Source organism: Cebus imitator, unplaced genomic scaffold, assembly GCF_001604975.1.
Source record: "Cebus imitator isolate Cc_AM_T3 unplaced genomic scaffold, Cebus_imitator-1.0 Scaffold54, whole genome shotgun sequence".
Lineage (NCBI taxonomy): Eukaryota > Metazoa > Chordata > Mammalia > Primates > Cebidae > Cebus > Cebus imitator.
This window is the reverse complement of record NW_016107369.1, coordinates 8,071,869-8,093,426: the sequence shown is the minus strand read 5'-3', so window position 1 is coordinate 8,093,426 and position 21,558 is coordinate 8,071,869. Positions and strand designations below refer to the sequence as shown.

The 21,558-nt window shown below is 38.4% G+C and overlaps 1 protein-coding gene across 2 annotated transcripts in view; it reads left to right on the top strand.

Moving 5' to 3' along the window:
- PCNX1 (pecanex 1) overlaps positions 1 to 21,558 on the top strand; it is a 205,961-nt gene that overhangs the window by 161,263 nt on the left and 23,140 nt on the right. For both annotated transcript variants that reach the window (XM_017528758.2, XM_017528759.2), the window contains 4 exons: positions 1,458 to 1,711; positions 4,147 to 4,377; positions 16,181 to 16,281; positions 17,359 to 17,509. In XM_017528758.2, coding sequence (XP_017384247.1) covers positions 1,458 to 1,711; positions 4,147 to 4,377; positions 16,181 to 16,281; positions 17,359 to 17,509 — 737 coding nt within the window. The remainder of the gene's footprint in view (positions 1 to 1,457; positions 1,712 to 4,146; positions 4,378 to 16,180; positions 16,282 to 17,358; positions 17,510 to 21,558) is intronic.

The window sequence follows — 21,558 nt, the reverse complement described above, 5'->3', positions numbered from 1 at the left end:
GGCAGAGTCTCGCTCTGTAGCTCTGTAGCCCAGGCCGGAGTGCGGTGGCACTATTTCAGCTCACTGCAACCTCCACCTCCCGGCCCAGATTCAAGCAATTCTCCTGCCTCAGCCTCCCATGTGGCTGGAATTACAGGAATGCACCACCATGCCCAGCTAATTTTTGTGTTTTTTAGTAGAGATGGGGTTTCAACATGTTAGCCAGGCTGGTCCTGAACCCCTGACCTCGTGATCCACCCATCTCGGCCTCCCAAAATGCTGGAATTACAGGCGTCAGCCACCGCACCTGGCCTCAGATAGTTCTTTATAGTAACGCGACAACAGACTAATGCACTTGGCTTTTGACATGCCTTCTCACTAAGCTTACTTATTTCTAGCGTTTGATTTGAAGTGAAACATGTGACTCTTTCACTTAAACACTTAGAGGCCATTGTAGTGTTATAAATTAGCTAAATTTCAATATTGTGTGTCTTAGGGAATAGGAAGGCCTGAGAAGAGGGAGAGATGGGGGAATGACTTGTCAGTGGAGCAGTCAGAGTTTGTACACCATTTGTCAATATAAGTTTGCCATCTTATATGGGCATAACTTATGGTACCCCAGAGTACGTACAACAGTAATATTAAAGATCACTGATCACAAGTCATTATAGATACAATAGTAATAAAATGTTTGAAATATTGAGAGAATTACCAAAATGTGATCCAGAAAAAAGGAAGTGAGCACATGCTGTTGGTAAAATGGTACCAATAGACTTTCTTGACACAGGGTTGTCACAGATCTTCAATTTGTAGATATCACAATGCCCTCAAAGAACAATAAAGCAAAGCACAATAAAACAATGTATGCCTGTATATTTTTAGGGAGTATCTTATAAAATAGTCACCCACAACATGTATTTATATCAATGTCAGGTTCAAGTCAAGTGTTTTTCTTGTCAAATCTATGTAACATTATTATGGAAATGTTGGTGATAGTAATTAAATTTTTGTATTTTTACTTCAATAACATCCCACTGATTTTTGTATTTTTAAAATTAACTGAGACCTTCAGGAAACATGCCTTTACTCTTTGGTTCTTTATTTGATACAAACAATCATAAACCCATTTGAAACATTTAGAAATAAGTCAAAATTAAAGTTACTTTACTACACAAATTTTCAGAACCCATAGTGTGCTAATGCACATTGTGTTTTTGCAGGATATGAATATAGAATATGCCTGCTTTCTGGAGTTTGCTACAATTCATTAATGAATATTGTAAGAAAAATCCATCATATACTTTCAGTTGCTATAAAATATGTATTTTTTCTAAATATCAGGTGTCCTTGCATTCATTTTTCCCATTTTCTGGTTTTTCCCCTTTGTAATAGTCTCTCTCTCTCTCTCTCTCTCTCTCTCTCTCTCTCTCCCTCCCCCTCTCCCTCCCCCCTCCCTCTCTCTCTCCCCTCTGTTTAAGGTACCTACTGTCAACAGCGGGAAGTGGAGGCCATTACTGAAGGTGTAGAGGAAGATGAAGGATTTTGCTGTTGTGAACCTGGCCATATTCCTCATATGCTTTCATTTAATGCTGCATTTAGCCAGCGATGGCTAGCTTGGGAAGTAATAGTTACAAAGTATATTCTAGAGGGTTATAGCATCACTGATAATAGTGCTGCTTCTATGCTTCAAGTCTTTGATCTTCGGAAAGTACTCACCACTTACTATGTCAAGGTAGGAGTATGTGCCTACTTAGATCTTCAGATAATCAGAGTTTCTTCTTGGGAATGACATGTATATATATATACGTATACATATATATATATGTATATGTATACACACACACTTTTTTTTAAACTTGTGCTTTGCTTCTAAGTACTTATTTAAATTCTCTAGAATCCAGAAAAGTCCATAAAAATAAACCTACTAAGGTCTTGCTTTTTCTTTGTTTACTGGAATTCATTCCATTCATTCATTAATAATGATAACTAGACATTTGGAGCTTGTGTTTTAGGCATTGTGCAAAGGAATATGTATACGCAAATATGCATACACACATATGTGTATCTTAATTCTGTAGAGGAGTATTTCCCTATTTTACAAATGAACAACTTAAGAATCAGAAATTAACTTACCCAAGGTCCTCTAACAAGTAGAATTTGGGATTTAAAACCCAGGTTTGTCTGAATCTTAAGACTTTGCTGTTGACCACTGCTTTGCACTGCTTTCATTCAATAAACTGAATAAAAATATTGCAAAATTCAAGAGGTCCCCAAGACCACCCTCACTTTTGACATCAACTATAATTTCAGGGTCCCCAAGACCACTCATAGGTTCATTAAGTTGCTAGAAAGACTTCAGAACTCAGCAAAGTTGTCATACATTACACTCATGTTATCACAGTGGAAGGACACAGGTTAAAATCAGCCAAAGGAAGAGGTACATAGAATATTGTCCAGAGACACCGAGTCAAGGGCCTTCCAGTTGTCCTCTCACAGCAGAGTTGTGCAGATGCCTGTTTCTCCCAGCAGCGAAGCATGGCAGTACTCACAGGGTGTTGTCCACCAAGGAAGCTTGCCCGCACTTGGTGTCTTGTCACGTAGGCAAGGTTGACCATCCACATGGCCAACTTAAGTCTCCAGGACGTCTAGAGGTCTTGGTGATACTGTGTGGCTCTAGGCTCCCAGCTGAACAAGGACTCTAACAGGCAGGGCTTCCCAAGGCTTAGAGATTACCCCTAGAACCTAAGGTTAAAGGCTAAACCTCTAGTTGGGCAAGGTTAATCCTTTACTGTACCAGATATTCTATTTTTGCTAAAGAGTTTACAGAAATACAGTATGGTTGTGATTTAGAGGCTTCTAGGTGAAACCATTATTTTTAAGAAGAGAATGTGTGCTAAGCTTTAATGACCAACATTTGAATTTTTCACACCTTTTTTTCTTTTCTTTTTTTTTTTCTTTTTTTTTTTTTTTTTTTTTTTTTTTTTTTTTTTGAGACATTCATTCTGCTGCCCAGGCTGGAATACAGTGCCACAGTTGTAGCTCACCACTGCCTTGACCTCCAGGGCTTAAGCAATACATCCACCTTAACCTCCTGAGTAATTGGGACTACAGGTGTATGCTACCAGCTAATTTTTTATTTTTATTTTTGTAGAGATGAGGTTCTGGTATGTTGCTCAGGCTCTCAAAAACTCCTGGGCTCCAACAGTTGTCCCACCTTGGCCTCCCAAAGTGCTGGGGTTATAGGCATGAGTCACCATGCCCAGCCTGAAATTTTCATATCTTATGTTGTTACCTCTCCCCACCACCTTATTTGCTGATTGGGATGAATGTTGAGCCTTCCATTTAATGTTTGGTTAAACCTAACCTCAGGAAGCTAGAAATTGACTTCACAATATTTTTTTACTTGCGTGTGCGTGTGGCATTTTCTGTCTCTAGTTCTAGATATATATCTCTGTAACTTGACCTAGGACCACCAGATGGCTTTAATAACTCTCTGTAAGGAAATTATTCAACATAAATGCACCAAAGTAAAGTGTTTTTGTGTGTGTGTGTGTGTTTTGTTTGTTTGTTTTAAGTTCAAAAGCTCTAAAATCAATAGATTAGGGCCAGGCATGGTGGCTCACACCTGTAATCCCAGCTCTTCGGGAGGCTGAGGCAGACAGATCACTTGAGGTCAGCAGTTTGAGACCAGCCTGGCCAACATACTGAAACCCCATCTCTACTGAAAATTTAAAAATTAGCCAGATGTGGTGGTGGACACCTGTAATCCCAGCTACTTGGGAGGCTGAGGTACAAGAATCCCTTGAACCCAGGAGGTAGAGGTTGCAGTGAGCCACGATTGCACCACTGTACTCCAGTGTGGGTAACAGAGTGAGACTCTGCTCAAGAAATAAATAAAATAAAATAAAATAAATAGAATTGTTTTGAAGTTGCTTTGCTGAATTTATGGTTATGATTTTAAAGTATTAAATGTTTTTTCATCCAGTAAGGCTTGAGATATATTATTATAGTGTTCTTAAAATATATATGTAGAATATTGAGGGGGAATAAAATACTTTTTAGTCATACTATCATTATAAATACTTGGAATTTATTTCACTGAGGAATTTTAGTTCATTGAAATTGTGATTTAATCTGAATTCTTTTTTTTCCTCTTGTTCATATTAGGGTATCATTTATTATGTTACGACCTCTTCTAAGCTAGAGGAGTGGCTAGCTAACGAGACAATGCAAGAAGGACTTCGTCTATGTGCAGATCGCAATTATGTTGATGTGGACCCGACCTTTAATCCAAACATTGATGAAGACTATGACCACCGACTGGCAGGCATATCTAGGGAGAGTTTCTGTGTGATTTACCTCAACTGGATAGAGTACTGCTCTTCCCGAAGAGCAAAGGTAGAGTTTGTCTATTTCATTTACAACTCTTTGAATACAGGTTTTTCCAAAGATACAAAGTCCCTGTTCTTTCTTACGAGGTCAGTTTTTCCAGACCTTCCTCTTTTTGATCTAGTTAAGATAACTTCTGGTTCATTATGGTTGGGCCAAACCAACTCTGCCAAAACAGGTTAAAGGAAGTGGTCTCCCTCTTTATTTCATTTGCAGTGTCCCAGTCTCGCTGGCCAAGTAGCACCCCGTCCACCCTGGGCATGCACAGGAATGCACATACATTCAAATTCCATGCATTACCCTCCAAAATCTAGTCCTTAAGAAATTCTACCTCTGTCTGCCACACTTAAGGATAATTAAATGTCTTTGTCCTAAATACAAAGTCTAGACCGGTGCTGGCTAATAGACTTTCTGCAGTGCTGGAAATGTGCTGTCACTACCACATGCAGCTGTGGAATGTGAAATGTGCCTAGTACAACTAAAGAGCTGAATTGTAAATTTTATTTAATTTTAACTGGTTTAAATTTAATAGCCCATATAGCTAATGACTACCGTATTGGACAGTGTGCATCTAGACCGTTGATTTTCAAATATTAATGTGAGTAAAAAGACATAGGAACTTTTAAAAATACAGATTCCTGAGCCCCACTTGTAAGATTCTGATCTAGGTCTAGGCTGGAGACATAAAAGTCTGTATCACCCTAGGTGATTTTAATTCTGGTTGTTCCCAGTCCACACGTTTGGATAACATGTCTTATCCTAAAAGTAAGATAAGTTAGGGACTTCAGCAACTGCAGCTTCCTTCTAGGTCTCATGATTCTTGTGGTAGTATCACACCCTGGGTCAGACTCCATGTAACGTAATCGCAGTGCCAAGACCTGTGATTACAAAGCTGATTCCTACCACCACTACTGCATTTTAAGCAAAACCCTTGTGTAGTTGGACCACCAGTGTCCTGTGTACAGATTTACCCGTGATCATGGAACATAGTGAGCTACCTTGACAACTGGTTCCTTCATCGTGGTCTAGGAGATGCCTACTGACCATCTTCAGATTTAGCACCTGGTTTAGTCCTTCCTTTGCCACTACTTAGAGTAAGACAGACATCATATCAGCCTCGTTTTACTCCATCAATAAGAACAGGAGCATCTTGTACTTCCTCTCTGAGCAGTGGCCTTTGAGCTTTTATACTAGATGTGCAGTATATACTGAGCAAAGTAGTACATCTTAAAAGAAAGAATAATGAGTTGGATAAAATAATCTCACAAAAGGCTTAGAAGACCCATATGCAACAGCTGGAAATAGAGGACCTCAAAGCTAAACTTCTTTCTTCCAAACATAACAAGCAGTTTTATTTTTTCATAAATAAAATATACTTCAAATGCTTTGCATACCATTCTCAAATCCTTGGACTGACTTTTGCTGAGGGGAATAGTGGGAAGGGTCATATTATTCTATGGCTCTTTTTTGACTTGGATGATATTGATTATTTTGTTGTTACTTAATCATGATCTTGTGGGCTAGGGGTTCTACCCACTCAGGAACAGGGTCCCATCCTACCTTCAGTACCTTTCTCTTAGAGATTATTGCTGAGGTCATAAACATGACTCAAGGAAATCCTCCTCATTGGTAATAAATAATATATTCAAAAGGTTTACCTCTAAACTTGGGTAACCCCAGTCTCATCGGGTAGCTTATTTCACTAATCCGACTCTGTTTTATTTTCCACTCTTATAATCTGTTTAGAAGAAAATTATCAGTTGTATTTTTTCCAGCTATATACTCTTCCTTCTGCTCTAGTTTTTCTTTTAAGTTGAACAAGATTATCTTCATCTCCTTAAGATCTTGCACATTATTCTCTAAATCAACATTCCAGAATAACCTCTTCCTGGGGACGTTAATCAAGCCAGACTTGCTGACTCCAAGCTGTAGTATCCTCATCTGAATGTTTAAAAGCTGCCTCAGACCCTTCTTCCATAGTTTCCTTTCAAGGTAGTATAAGATTGATCCTGAACTAACTGCATTACAGTTACCTTCAATGCGAAAGTGAAAGGATTCATCTCAGTTTCTTTCTTAACTACTTTTCAAATAATAAGAATTTCTTTCACTTTTGTTGTTAGTATTAGCAAGAATTCTTGGTGAGAATTTCTAATGCGATTTAGGGAACAGAGCACACACCTTCTCCAGCAGTAACAAAATAGTGCTGTCAGGCTTGAACTAATTTTTTTCTTTCAGCAAATTAAAGGCGTTGCTATACTGTCCCCTGGCTTGCATTGTTTCTGATGGGAAGTCTGCTGTCATTCTTTTCTTTGTTCCTCTGAAAAAATGGTAGGTGCAATATAATATCTTTTTTCGCTGGCTGCTTTTATGATTTCCTCTTTATTTCTAGTTTTAAGCGATTTAAATATTATGTGCCTTAGTGTAGTTTTCTCATGTTTCTTTTTTTATTATTATTATACTTTAAGTTCTGGGATACATGTGCAGAATGTGCAGGTTTGTTAACATAGGTATACACATGCCATGTTGGTTTGCTGCACACATCAACCCGTCATCCATATTAGGTATTTCTCCTAATGCTATCCCTCCTCTATCTCCCCCCCGCCCTCCAACAGGCCCTGGTGTGTGATGTTCCCCCACTGTGTCCATTGTTCTCATTGTTCAACTCCCACTTATGAGTGAGAACATGCAATGTTTGGTTTTCTGTTCCTGTATTAGTTTGCTGAGAATGATGGTTTCCAGCTTCATCCATATTCCTGCAAAGGACATCCCAGCTTTATCCTTTTTTATGGCTGCATATTCCATGGTGCTTCTGTGCTGCATTTTCTTTATCCAGCCTATCATTGATGGGCATTTGGGTTGATTCCAAGTCTTTACTGTTGTGAACAGTGGCACAATAAACATACACGTGCATGTGTCTTTATATTAGAGTGATTTATAATCCTTTGGGTATATATCCAGTAATAGGATTGCTGGGTCAAGTGGTATTTCTGGTTCAAGATCCTTGAGGTATCGCCACCCTTTCTTCCACAATGGTTGAACTAATTTACACTCCCACCAACAGTGTGAAAGCATTCCTATTTTTCCACGTCCTTTCTAGCATCTGTTGTTTCCTGACTTTTTAAAGATTGCCATTCTGACTGGCATGAGATGGTATCTCAATGTGGTTTTGATTTGCATTTCTCTAATGACCAGTGATGATGAGCTGTTTTTCATATGTTTGTTGGCCACATAAATGTCTTCTTTTGAGAAATGTCTGTTCATATCCTTTGCCTACTTTTTGATGGGGTTGTTTTTTCTTGTAAATTTAAATTTTTTTGTAGATTCTAGATATTAGTCCTTTGTCAGATGGATAGATTGCAAAAATTTTCTCCCATTCTATAGGTTGCCTGTTCACTCTGATGCTAGTTTCTTTTGCTGTGCAGAAGCTGTTTAGTTTAATTAGATCTCATTTGTCAGTTTTTGCTTTTGTTGCCATTGGTTTCGGTGTTTTAGTCATGAAGTCTTTGCCCATGCCTATGTCCTGAGTGGTACTGCCTAAGTTTTCTTCTAGGGTTTTATAGTTTTAGGTCTTAAGTTTAAGTCTTTAATCCATCTTAATTTTTGTATAAGGTTGTAAGGAAGGGGTTCAGTTTTAGTTTTCTGCATATGGCTAGCCAGTTTTCCCAACACCATTTATTAAGTAGGGAATCCTTTCCCTACTCCTTGTTTTTGTCAGGGTTGTCAAAGATCAGTTGGTGGTAGATGTGTGACGTTATTTCTGAGGCCTCTGTTCTATTCCATTGGTCTATATCTCTGTTTTGGTACCAGCACCATGCTGTTTTGATTACTGTAGCCTTGTAGTATAGTTTGAAGTCAGGTAGCATGATGCCTCCAGCTTTATTTTTTTTTTTTTTTGCATAGGATTGTCTTGGTTATACGGGCTCTTTTTTGGTTCCATATGAAATTTAAAGTAGTTTTTTCTAATCCTGTGAAGAAAGTCAATGGTATCTTGATGAGGATAGTATTGAATCTATAAATTACTTTGGGCAGCATGCCATTTTAACGATATTGATTCTTCCTATTCACGAGCATGGAATATTTTTCCATTTGTTTGTGTCCTCTCTTATTTCCTTGAGCAATGCTTTGTAGTTCTCCTTGAAGAGGCCCTTCATATCCCTTGTAAGTTGTATTCCTAGGTATTTTATTCTCTTTGTAGCATTTGTGAATAGGATTCATGATTGGCTGTCTGTCTGTTATTGGTGTATAGGAATGCTTGTGATTTTTGCACATTAATTGTATCCAGAGACTTTGCTGAAGGTTGCTTATCAGCTTAAGGAGATTTTGGGGTGAGGTGATGGAGTTTTCTAAATATACAATTATGTCATCTGCAAATAGAGACAACTTAACTTCCTCTCTTCCTGTTTGAATACCCTTTATTTATTTCTCTTGCCTGATTGCCCTGGCCAGAATTTCCAATACTATGTTAAATAGGAGTGGTAAGAGAGGGTATCCTTGTCTTGTGCCAGTTTCAAAGGGAATGTGCTTCCAACTTTGGCCCATTGAATACGATATTGGCTGTGGGTTCGTCATAAATAGCTCTTACCATTTTGAGTTAGGTTCCATTAATACCTAGTTTATTGAGAGTTTTTAGCATGAAATGCTGTTGAATTTTATCAAAGGCATTTTCTGCATCTATTGAGATGATTATCTGTGGTTTTTATCATTGGTTCTGTTTATGTGATGGATTACATTTATTGATTTGCGTCTGTTGAACCAGTCTTGTATCTCAGGGATGAAGCTGACTTGATCGTGGTGGATAAGTTTTTTGATGTACTACTGGATTCAGTTTGCCAGTATTTTATCGAGGATTTTTGCATCAGTATTCATCAGGGATATTGGCCTGAAATTTCCTTTTTTTTTGTTGTGTCTCTGCCAGGTTTTGGTATCAGAATGATGCTGGCCTCATAAAATGAGTTAGAGAGAACTCCCCTTTTTCTGTTGTTGGGAATAGTATCAGAAGAAATGGCAGCAGCTCCTCTTTGTACCTCTGGTAGAATTTGGCTGTGAATCCATCTGGTCCTGTGCTTTTTTTTTTTGGTTGGTAGGCTATTAATTACTGCCTCAATTTCAGAATTTGTTATTAGTCTATTCAGGGATTTGACTTCTTCCTGGTTTAGTCTTGGGAGGGTAGGTGTGTCCAGAAATTTATCTATTTCTTCTAAATTTTATAGTTTATTTGCATAGAGATGTTTATAATAGTATCTGATGATAGTTTGTATTTCTGCGAGATCAGTAGTGAAATCTCCTTTATCATTGTTTATGTGTCTCTTTGATTCTTTTCTCTTCTTTATTAGTCTGACTAGCAGTCTGTTTTGTTAATCTTTTCAAAAAAGCAGCTCCTGGATTTATTGATTTTTTTTGAAAGGTTTTTCATGTCTGTCTCCTTCAGTTCTGCTCTGATCTTAGTTATTTCTTGTCTTTGGCTACCTTTTGAATTTGTTTGCTCTTTCTTCTCTGATTCTTTTAATTTTGATATTAGGGTGTCAATTTTAGATCTTTCCCACTTTCTCCTGTGGGCATTTAGTGCTATAAATTTTCCTCTAAACACTGCTTTAGCTGTGTCACCAAGATTCTGGTACATTGTGTCTTTGTTCTTACTGGTTTCAAAGAACTTACTTACTTCTGCCTTTGTTTTGTTATTCACCCAGTAATCATTCAGGAGAAGGTTGTTCAGTTTCCATGTAGTCATGCAGTTTTGAGTGAGTTTCTTAATCTTGAGTTCTAATTTGATTGCACTGTGTTCTGAGAGACTGTCATGGTTTCCATTCTTTTGGATTTGCTTAGGAGTGTTTTACTTCCAATTATGTGGTCAGTTTTAGAACAAGTGCTATGTGGTGCTGAGAAGAATGTATATGCTGTTGATTTGGGGTGGAGAATTCTGTAGATGTCTATTAGGTCCACTTGGTCCACAGCTGAGTTCAAGTCCTAACTATCGTTGTTAATTTTCTGTTTCGTTTATCTGTCTAATATTAACAGTGGGTTGTTAAAGTCTCCCACTGTTGTTGTGTGGGAGTCTAAGTCTTTGTAAGTCTCTAATAACTTGCTTTATGAATCTTGATGCTCCTGTATTGGGTGCATATATATTTATTATAATTAGCTCTTCTTGTTGCATTGATCTCTTTACCATTATGTAATGCCTTTCTTTGTCTCTTTTGATCTTTGTTGGTTTAAAGTCTGTTTTCTCAGAGACTAGGATTGCAACTCCTGCCTTTTTTTGGTTTCCATTTGCTTGGGAAATACTCCTGCATCCCTTTATTTTGAGCCTATGTGTGTCTTTGCACATGAGATGGATCCCCTGAATACACCACACTGATGGATCTTAACTCTTTATCCAGTTTGCCAGTCTGTGTTTTTTTAATTGGGCATTTAACCTGTTTACATTTAAGGTTAATATTGTTATGTGTGAATTTCATCCTGTCATTATGATGCTAGCTTTTTGTGTGTGGGGTGGGGAGGGGTGCCCGTTAGTTGATGCAGTTTACAATTTGTTATGTTTTTGCAGTGACTGGTATTGGTTTTTCCTTTCCATATTTCGTGCTTTCTTCAGGAGCTCTTCTAAGGCAGGCCTAGTGGTGACAAAATTTCTCAGCATTTGCTTGTCTGTAAAGGATTTTATTTCTCATTTGCTTCAAGGAGAAGCATAATGCTTAGTTTGGCTGGATATGCAATTGTGGGTTGAAAATTCTTTTCTATAAGAATGTTGAATATCGGCCCCCACTCTCTTCTGGCTTGCAGGATTTCCACAGAGAGATCCACTGTTAGTCTGTTGTGCTTCCATTTGTGGATAACCTGACCTTTCTCTCTGGCTGCCCTTCACATTTTTTACTTCATTTCAACTTTGGTGAATTTGATGATTATGTGTCTTGGGGTTGTTCTTCTCAAGGAGTATCTTTGTGGTGTTCTCTGTATTTCCTAGATTTGAATGTTGGCCTGTCTTGCTAGTTTGGTGAAGTTCTGGATAATATCCTGAAGAGTGTTTTCCAGCTTGGTTTCATTCTCCCCATCACTTTTAAGTCCACCAACGTAGGTTTGGTTTTTTCACATAGTCCCATATTTCTTGGAGACTTTGTTTGTTCCTTATCATTCTTTTTTCTCTAATCTTGTCTTCACACTTTGTTTCATTAAGTTGATCTTTAATCTCTGATATCCTTCCTTCTGCTTTATCAATTCAGCTATTGATACTTTTGTATGCTTCACGAAGTTCTTGTGCTGTTTTTCACCTTTGTCATTTATGTTCTTCTCTAAACTATTTATTCTAGTTAGCAATTACTCTAGCCTTTTTTCAAGGTTCTTAGCTTCCTTGCATTGGGTTAGAACATGCAACTTTAGCTCAGAGGAGTTTGTTATTACCACCTTCTGAAGGCTACTTCTGTCAGTTCATCAAACTCATTCTCCATTCAGTTTTGTTCCCTTGCTGGTAAGGAGTTGTGATCCCTTTGAGGAGAAGAGGTGTTCTGATATTTGGAATTTTTAGCCTCTTTGTGCTGGTTTTTCCTCCTCTTTGTGGATTTATTTACCTTTGTTCTTTGATGCTGGTGACTGTCGGATGGGGTTTTTGTGTGGACATTCATTTTGTTGATGTTGATGCTATTCCTCTCTGTTTGTTAGTTTTCCTTCTAATAGTTGGGTCCCCCTGCTGCAGGTTTGCTGGAGGTCTCCTCTAGACCCCGTTTGCTGGGTTTTACCAGTGGAAGCTGCAGAACTGCAAAGATTGCTGCCTGTTCCTTCCTCTGGAAGCTTTGTCCCAGAGAGGCACCTGCCAGATGCCAGTGGAACTTTCCTGTATGCGGTGTCTGTCAAACCCTGCTGGGAGGTGTTTCCCAGTCAGGAGGTACAGCAGTCAGACACCCACTTGAGGAGACAGTCTGTCCCTTAGCAGAGCTTGAGTGCTGTGCTGGGAGATCCGCTGCTCTCTTCAGAGCCAGCCAGCAGGAATGTTTAAGTCTGCTGAAGCTGCGCCCCTAGCTCCCCTTACCCCCAGGTGCTCTGTCCCAGGGAGATGGAACTTTTATCTGTAAGCCCCTGACTGGGACTGCTTTCATTCAGAGATGTCCTGCCCAGATAGGAGGAATGTAGAGAGGCAGTCTGGCTGCAGTGGCTTTGTGGCACTGCTTTGGGGCTCTGCTAAGGGACAGACAGTCCTAACTTACCAGTGGCTTTGTTTGCACATTGAGGGGAAAACCGCCTACTCAAGCCTCTGTAATGGTGGATGCCCCTCCCCCCACCAAGCTCGAGCTGTCCCAGGTCGACTTCAGACTGTTGTGCTGGCAATGAGAATTTCAAGCCAGTGCGTCTTAGCTTGCTAGGCTCCATGGCAGTGGGATCTGCTGAGCTAGACCACTTGGCTCCCTGGCTTCAGCCCCCTTTCCAGGGGAGTGAACGGTTCTGTCTCACTGGTGTTCCAGGCTCTACTGGGGTATGATTAAAAGCTCCTGCAGCTACTTCGGTATTTGCCCAAATGAGAAACCCAGGGCACTGCTGGTGTAGGCACGTGAGGGAATCTCCTGGTCTGTGGGCTGTGAAAACCCTGGGACAAGCGTAGTATCTGGGCATTGTGCCTCATGGCACAGTCGCTCATGTCTTCCCTTCACTATGGGCGGGAGTTCTCTGACCCCTTGTGCTTTCCAGGTGAGGCAACGCCCTGCTTCAGCTAGCCCTCCGTGGGCTGCACCTACTGTCTAACCAGTCCCTGATGAGCCAGGTACCTCAGTTGGAAATGTAGAAATCACCCACCTTCCGTGTTGATCCCGCTGAGAGCTGCAGACCAGAGATGTTCCTATTTGGCCATTTTGCCAGCCACCTGTTTCTTGTTCTTGAAGTCCATTGAGATTCTTGAATCTGTAGGTACATCATTTTCTTCAGATTTGGGGACTTTCCATCATTTTAAAAAATTTATTAAAGAAATGCTTTATTAATACAAACTATAAAGCACTAAGAAATATAAATATCTATGGTATAATACAGCAAACATTCATGATCAACAGAATGATTGAAGGAGACTGCAACAAACTGGATTCCTGTGGTAGAGAGGGCATCTTCCCTGGTGAGGGGGGACCCCAGTGGTTAACATCTTTTCCAGTTCTCTGTCCCATCCAGAACCACCAGAGGGCCTCCATTCGAGGGGAGGTATGCAATCTGGTGCTCCTCAGGCAGGTCAAAATTCTTAAAAATCTATAGGATTAAAAGGGGAGCAATTTTCTACTTCTGGCTAGGTGTTGTCGAGGCAGGAATAGAGGTTTTTGCTTTAACAGTCTTCTCAGTCATAAGGCCCAGACCCCAGCTTCAGCCTATCCTTAGTAGCCATACAGGTGCCTGGTTCTCTGTTCTCCTTATCAACAAGGATTGGAGTTGGATTACTCCAAGACGCTCCCTCCATTATTATTAAAAATAGTTTTTTCTGTTTTCCTCTCCCCTTTTTGCAAGAACTCCAATTATGTTTATATTAGGCTGCTCAATTATCCTACAGCTCCCTGGTGCCCTGTTCATTTATTTTCAGTCTTTTTTCTCTATTTTATTTTGCATAGTTTCTATTGCTAAGTTTTTGAGATCATTTATCTTTTCTTCTGAATTAGTATGCCAGTGATCCCACCCAGTATACTTTTTATCTCAGACATTGCTTCATTTTCTATCTCTAGAAGTTTGATTTAGGTCCTTTCTACAAATCTTGCTGCATTTAACTTGCTCAGTTATTCCTCCGCCTTCTTGAGCTTATGGAATATAGTTAAAATAGTTGTTTTAATATCCATGTGGGTTATGCCTAACATCTGTGTCAGTTGTGGGTCAGTTTTGATTGAGTGGTTAATTGATTGTTATTCTTATTATGGTTCCTGTTTACCTGCTACTTGCATGCCTGTCAATTTTTTTATTAGATGCCAGACTTGATTAATTTTACCATCAAGGGTGGTGGATATTTATGTATTTCTGTAAATAATCCTTGAACTTCATTTTGTGACACAGTTACATTCTTTGGAGACAGTTTGATTCTTTCAGGGCTTGCTTTGCAGGAACCAGAGTAGCTGTTAGTCCGGGGCTAATTCTTCCCCATGACCAAGACAATACATCCTGAGTGTTCTAGCCAAGGTTTTCCATTGTTCCTTTCGGTTCTTTTCAGATGATTCTTTTCTCAGTCTCAAGTCCTCTTTGCGGTGCTTATCAGCACTCTGTGCAGATCTCCAAGTTCCCTTGCCTCACTCTCTCCTCTCTAGCATTCTGCCCTGTGAGCTCCAGCTGACTCCGAGGCCTCTGGCTCAATCTGTGCTCCCCTTTCTTGTGCTGTGGTCTGGGAACTCTCTATGTAGTAAGCTCAGTCAATTGTAAGGCTACCTCATTTTTTTCCTGTCTCTCAGGGACTAGTTTCCAGTGGCTGAAAACTGTTGTTTCATGTATTCTGCCCAGTTCTTTGGCTGTTTCAAGTAGGGGGGTAAATGTGGTCTCTATTGCATCGTCTTGGCAGAGGTAAACCTGAGCTGAATTAAAAAAACAATTCTCATCACAGAAACAATGTATTTTTAGCCCATAAAGTTAACAGGGGAAGGGAGATAGGGAAGAAGAAAAAAAGAATGAAAATCACCCACTGTAACTACCATTAGTATTTTTTCTTTATACGGCTTCAAGTCTACACCTACTCTCTTTTATTTTTCTTTTGTATTTCTTCAAACTAGTACTCTCATACTCTTTATTTACTGTTTTACATCCTGGACCTCAAATTTTTTTCAAAATGCCTACTTAATGAAACTAGAGTAGGTGCTATACGAGGTAATACGTCTTTAGAAACAATCTAACTGGCAAGCAACTAGGACATCTCTAACACAATTGCCATTAATTAAATTATTGCGTTAATGATAATTAACCAATCAGTAGTAAATTAATATCTTAGACTGCTCCCCTGTTGTGTTTATAAGTTAATGGTTTATAAAGCAAAAAATAAATACCATCGGCAAAGTTAGAATAATTAAGCTAATTATTAGCCTGTATCATTGATTCTTCACCTTTAGCATGCATTAGAATCACCTGAAGAGTGATTGCTGAACTCCACCTTCGGAATTTGATTTCAGAGATCTGGAGTGGTCAGAGATTTGCATTTCTAACTAGTTTCCAGTTGGTGTTAATGCTGCTTGTCTTAGGACTATACTTTGAGAAGCAATGCCCTCGATTGTTTTTTTTTTTGGTAACTGAGACACTCTTTAGTATTATATAAGGTGATCAGTGATTATTATTTGGGCTTTCTTAGAGGGAGAAACAGGAGAGTTACTAGCTTCTTTCAATTGTAAGGCATGCAATTGTTAAAAAATGAAAAGGTTGAGGGGAAACATTTTATGAATATCAACTTGATTTTCTTTACTATGTTTATAGTCACTAATAGGCAAACACAGCTGCCACTAATAGCCTGCATTTCAAGTTATGGTCAGAAATGAGTAATTGAGAAAAAAAATAAGCAGCTAATAGATAGAAATACCATATTTTTAGAAGAGGGTAATATCAGTAATCTCGGTAAGTCCTTTGAAATCTTTAGCTAAAATCCTAGTATTTTATAATATTGTCAGTTTTTTGTTTTAATTGTGTTCCATTATTATGAAATTTTTTTTATTAAGGATATGTGTATCCCCATACACATTCATGCTTCATTTCATACTGTTTTATTACTAAGCTTATTTTGAGGGATAGAAATTATGTACTTTTTGAATTTTTTATGATTTCTCTATGTTAATTAGATTTATGATTTGTTAAATACTTGTATACCTTTCTGATAACTAATGTTCTTTGTTTTTTAAAGCCACTGGATGTGGACAAAGATTCTTCCCTGGTGACTCTCTGTTATGGACTCTGTGTACTTGGACGGAGAGCTTTGGGGACTGCATCCCACCATATGTCCAGGTAAAGAAGGCATTTCTGTTCTGAGGAAGAGAGTATGGGAAGCTGTATAACCTAAATCTAAAATCATTTTTCATGGAAGCATGTATTCTATGCTAATTTATTGTAAAGTCTTTTTATATTTTATATTTCTATCTATCATCTTCTTAGACAGAGTTGAGTTGTCCTAACTGGTTAACAGAGCTGGTTTTTAAAATTCACACATGTGGCTGGGCATGGTGACTCACGCCTGTAATCCCAGCACTTTGGAAGGCCAAGGCAAGTGGATCACCTGAGGTCAGGAGTTTGAGACCAGCCTGGCCAACATGGTGAAACCTCATCTCTGCTAAAATATAAAAATTAGCCGGGCATGGTGTTGGGTGAGTGCCTGTAGTCCTAGCTACTTGGGAGGGTGAGGCAGGAGAAGTACTTGAACCCAGGAAGCAGAGGTTGTAGTGAGCCAAGATCACACCACTGCACTCCACCCTGGGCAATAAGAACAACAACAACAACAACAAAAAAAATATTCACACATGTGTGGATAGCCACTGATAATGAGAATATAATGAATTTAAGACATTTTAAAATATAACTACCCCATGAATTTTGATTGGTCTCCTCCTGTTTACATCTATTTTTTAAAATAAATTCATTTATTTCTATTTTTTCATATTTCCTTGCAGTCTTTGTACAGGGTATTTATACTTTTGACATAGCCATATGTTAGATTTGGAAACTCTAAATCTAAACTGGATTTCCTAACATATACATCCAAATGAATCAGAATTAAGAAATACCACATATTTTGAATTTTTTCTTTAATAACTACATGTTTTCCCTTAAGCTTTTCTTAATTTATTTTAACTTATGGGCTCTTTGCTTATTGTTTATTTTCATGGACTCACAGTGGTTCATAAATAAGGGTCCCAGGTTGAACAGACCCTATCTCTTGTGATTCTGGTTCAGGGTCCTGATGTTAGTTCCTGGAATCTGTATTTTCAAAACACTCCCAGGTGATTCTGATGCACACCCAGATGTAAGAATTAGTGTCATGGAAGACCTTTGTCAAAACGTGTGAACTTTTATCTCCAATCTTAACAGTAATTTAGAGTCATTCCTCTATGGATTGCATGCCCTATTTAAAGGAGATTTCCGTATTTCTTCAATTCGAGATGAATGGATCTTTGCTGATATGGAATTGCTAAGGAAAGTAGTAGTCCCTGGGATCCGTATGTCCATTAAACTTCATCAGGTAAGAAGATGAGATTTTTCTAATTCATTACTGGTGTTTACTGATCCTTCTTCAAGTGACTTCGGTATTAGTCCGTTCTCACGCTGCTATAAGGATTACCTGAGATTGGGTAATTTATAAAAGAAAGAGGTTTAATTAACTCACAGTTTCACAGGGGTAGGGAGGCCTTAGGAAACTTACAGTCATTCAGAAGGGGAGGCAGACACATCCTACTTCACATGTCAGCAGCAAGGAGAAGTGCTGAGTAAAAGGGGGGGAACCCCTATAAAACCATCAGCTCTCATGAGAACTCACTCACTATCATGAGAACAGGAGCATGGGGGTAACTGCTCCCATGATTCACCAGGCCCCTTTTAGGACACCTGGGGATTATGGGAACTACAATTCAAGATGAGATTTGGGTAGGACACAACCAAACCATATCAACTTCCAAGTTATGTGTTTTAGGAACGTTTTGAGAAATATTCTGATCTGAATAAAGAAAAGTGTGATTTCATGACAAGATATTTTAAATCTTTAAAACCTGAACCTATGTTTCTAATAGTAAATTTGAATATTAACATTAGAGAGTGACTGATACAGGTATGAAATGTGAAGAAAAGGAAAAATTATTTATAAGCTATAAGTAAAGATCCTTGGACCCCATAATACTTGTTTTGACTTCATATGGTTGTAATTCCTGTCTATTTCTTGTATGAATATTAGCCGACTCTAAATGTAATATAGTAATACTTCAGGAGTGTTACAAGTGCTGCTGTTACTGAATGATGAATTTCATTCCATGTGTTATATAGAATAATAGATGGTTAAGACAGACTTAGGTTTAGCTAAATATCTTAGTAGGGTAATGACATTAAAAGTGAGCTCCACAATGCATTGTAAAGCCCTAGATTATTGCAAGAATATATTGTGAAATTAAGTACTAGCACTTGTTCCTCTAATCATTCCATGGGACAATGGTCATTAAATCTGATGACAGAGACCCCACAATAAGACTCATTAAAGTGTATCTGTAGTGCTGAAATCTAATTGAATCTTTTGCTCCCAAATTGTGGCTTACTCTTCAAGTCATTTTAGTACAATCTAAAGTGTGAGAATTAAATTAACAATCTCACTTTCTTTAGGAACATTACTAATAAGGGATACGTTATTTGAAAATCTCTGTGAAAAATGGAACACTATTTGAGGATGATGGGGGAAATACTGATTTGGGATCAAATAGAATTGTCCATCTTCAGACTAGCTTTAGAGTTTTGAGACAAAATTCAATGCATTTTCAAAAAGATAATTACTTCAGATTAAAATGTTTTTAAAGCTTAGATATTTCTGGAAAGGTACCAGGTATATATCTGCTTTATAAGAAATACTCTCTTTTTTATAGCATAATTTTCTAATAGCTTCTGATAAACTTATTTAATTAATAATAAGTGTTATGACAGATATTTTATCTGAATTTGTCTGAGATTAAACAGAATTTAAAGCCTCTGATGCCTTGGGTGCCTGCCCTTAGTCTCTTCTTACAAGCACTCTCTTGCCTATTGCTGCCAGGTCTCTTTCCTTAAATATTCCTTTGGCTGTGGCATTACTGCCAATATCAATGATTCTCTACTTTATATTCTGGCCCAACACACTTGGATATAGCACTCTCCCATCATTAGCCAGGACTGATAACAGTTATAAACAGGGAGGTGAGGATGTAGAATTGGAACCCAGGAGCCATGGAGGGCTGAGGGGAGGAGAAGAGGTGGAGAATGTAATGCAACCTGGAGAAGTTTCTTAATTCTGATATACCTTCTAGGAAGATGGAGATTAACCTATGAAGTCGTAAACAACAGCCATTTATTGATCATCACTTTGAGCAAGGCATTGGGTTGTCTATGAGGATTCCTCAGGCAGGAAATTATAGATGTGTAAATTAGTACTGGTCATTGCCAAAGTTCACAGGCTCATGAAAATCCATACAAGTGAACAATAGGCTTATATACTAAAATAAAGGATATATGCATCTACCTTACAACCCAACAATTCTACTTCTAGATGTTTACACAAGAGAATGAAAGTACAGTTGACCCTTGAACAACACAGGTTTGAACTGCATAGGTACATTTATACACAGATTTGTTTTTCAGTAAATGTATTGGAAACTTTTTTGGAGATTTGCAAAACATGAACTACAATCGATTTACAAAACATGAACAATTTGAAAAACATGAACTACAAAGCCTAGAAATAGCAATAAAATAAGACAAACTTAGGTATGTCATGAATGCATACAAATACATGGATACTAGTTTGTTTTATTATTTGCTACCATAAAACATAGAAATCTATTATAAAAAGTTAAAATTTATCAAAACTTACAAAAACACTTATAGACTATACATGGCACCATCTGCAGTTGAGAGAAATGTAAACAAACAAAGATGTAGTATTAAATTGTAACTGCATAAAGTTAACTGTGGTACATATTAATATTATACGACTACAGTAATTTCATAGTCCCTTCTGTTGCTACTGCAGTGAGCTCAGATGTTGGGAGTATGCTTAAAATGCCATATGACACTAATCATCTCTGTGTGAGCAGTTCGCCTTTCCAGTAAATTGTGTATTTCAATAAAAAGTGATCTCTTGCAATTCTCATGTATTTCTCATTGTGTTTAGTGCAGTACCATAAACCTTGAATAACACCATGAGACCCATACAAAGTGCCACTAGTGTTGCTGAAAGGGCTCTCAAGAAGCAGAGAAAAGTAACATTAAAAGGAAACGTTGAGTTGCTTGATACATGCCATAGACTGAGGTCTGCAACTGGTTGCCCACCATTCCTGGATAAGTGAATCCATCCTAGGGACCAGCGTGGAAAAAATTTGTAAAGCTTCCACTGTTACTACACCAACAGGTGGAAAACCTTGCACATTTTACATAATACCTTTTCATCTCGTGTTGAAAATACAACTTTTATGTTGGATGCAGGATTGCTGTAAGAAAGGCATGCCTATAAACACTAATATGATTCAAGAAAAAGTGAAGTCATTGTATGGCAAATTAAAGCAAAAGGAAGGTGAAGAATCTAAAGCTGGAGTTTAATGCCAGCAAAGGATGGCTTGATAATTTTAGAAAGAGCTTTGGCTTTAAAATGTCAAGATAACAGGCGAAGCAGCTTCTGCCAAGGAAGAGGCAGCAAATGAATTCCCAGATGCCTTTAAGAAGATCATTGAGGAGAAAGGATATCTGCCTGTGCAGCTCTTTAATGCAGGTGAAAGTGCCCTATTCTGTGGCAGGAGTGGGATTGGGGGAGCCACAAAGGACGTTTTTTAGGAAGGAAGAGAAGCAAGCACCAGAATTTAAGGCAGGAATGGGTAAGCTAAGTTTACTGTTTTGTGCAAATGCAGTGGAGTTTATGATCAGGACTGTCTTTACCTATAAAGCTGCAGACTCCTAAATCTTGAAGGGAAAAAATAAACACTACCTGCTATTTTCATTGTACAAGAAGGCCTAGACAAAGAGAGCCTTTTTTTCCTGGATTGGTTCTACCGATGCCTTGTCCCTGAAGTCAGAAAGTACCTTGCCAGTAAAGGACCTTCTTTTAAAGTTCTTTTGATACTGGACAGTACCTTTGGCCACCCAGAACCTCATGAGTTCAACACTGAAGGTGTGGAAGTGGTCTCCTTGCCTCCAACAGCATCTCTAATTCAGCCTCCAGATCAAGGTATGATAAAGACTTTTAAGGCTCATTGCACACGGTACTCAATGGAAAGGATTGCCAGTGCTGTGAAAGAGAGCCGTGAAAGAACATCATGAAAGTCTAGAAAGATTACACCATTGAAAATGCCATTTTTGTTGTAGAAAAAGCCATGAAGGCCATCAAACCCAAAATAATAAATTTCTGCTAAAGAAAACTGTGTCCAGATGTTGTACATGACTTCACAGGATTTATGACAGAGCCAATCAAGGAAATCATGAGATTGTGGATATGGGAAAAAAAAAAAAAGTAGGGGATGAAGGGTTACAAGGTGTGACTCTCGGAGAAATTAAAAAGCTATTAAAGAC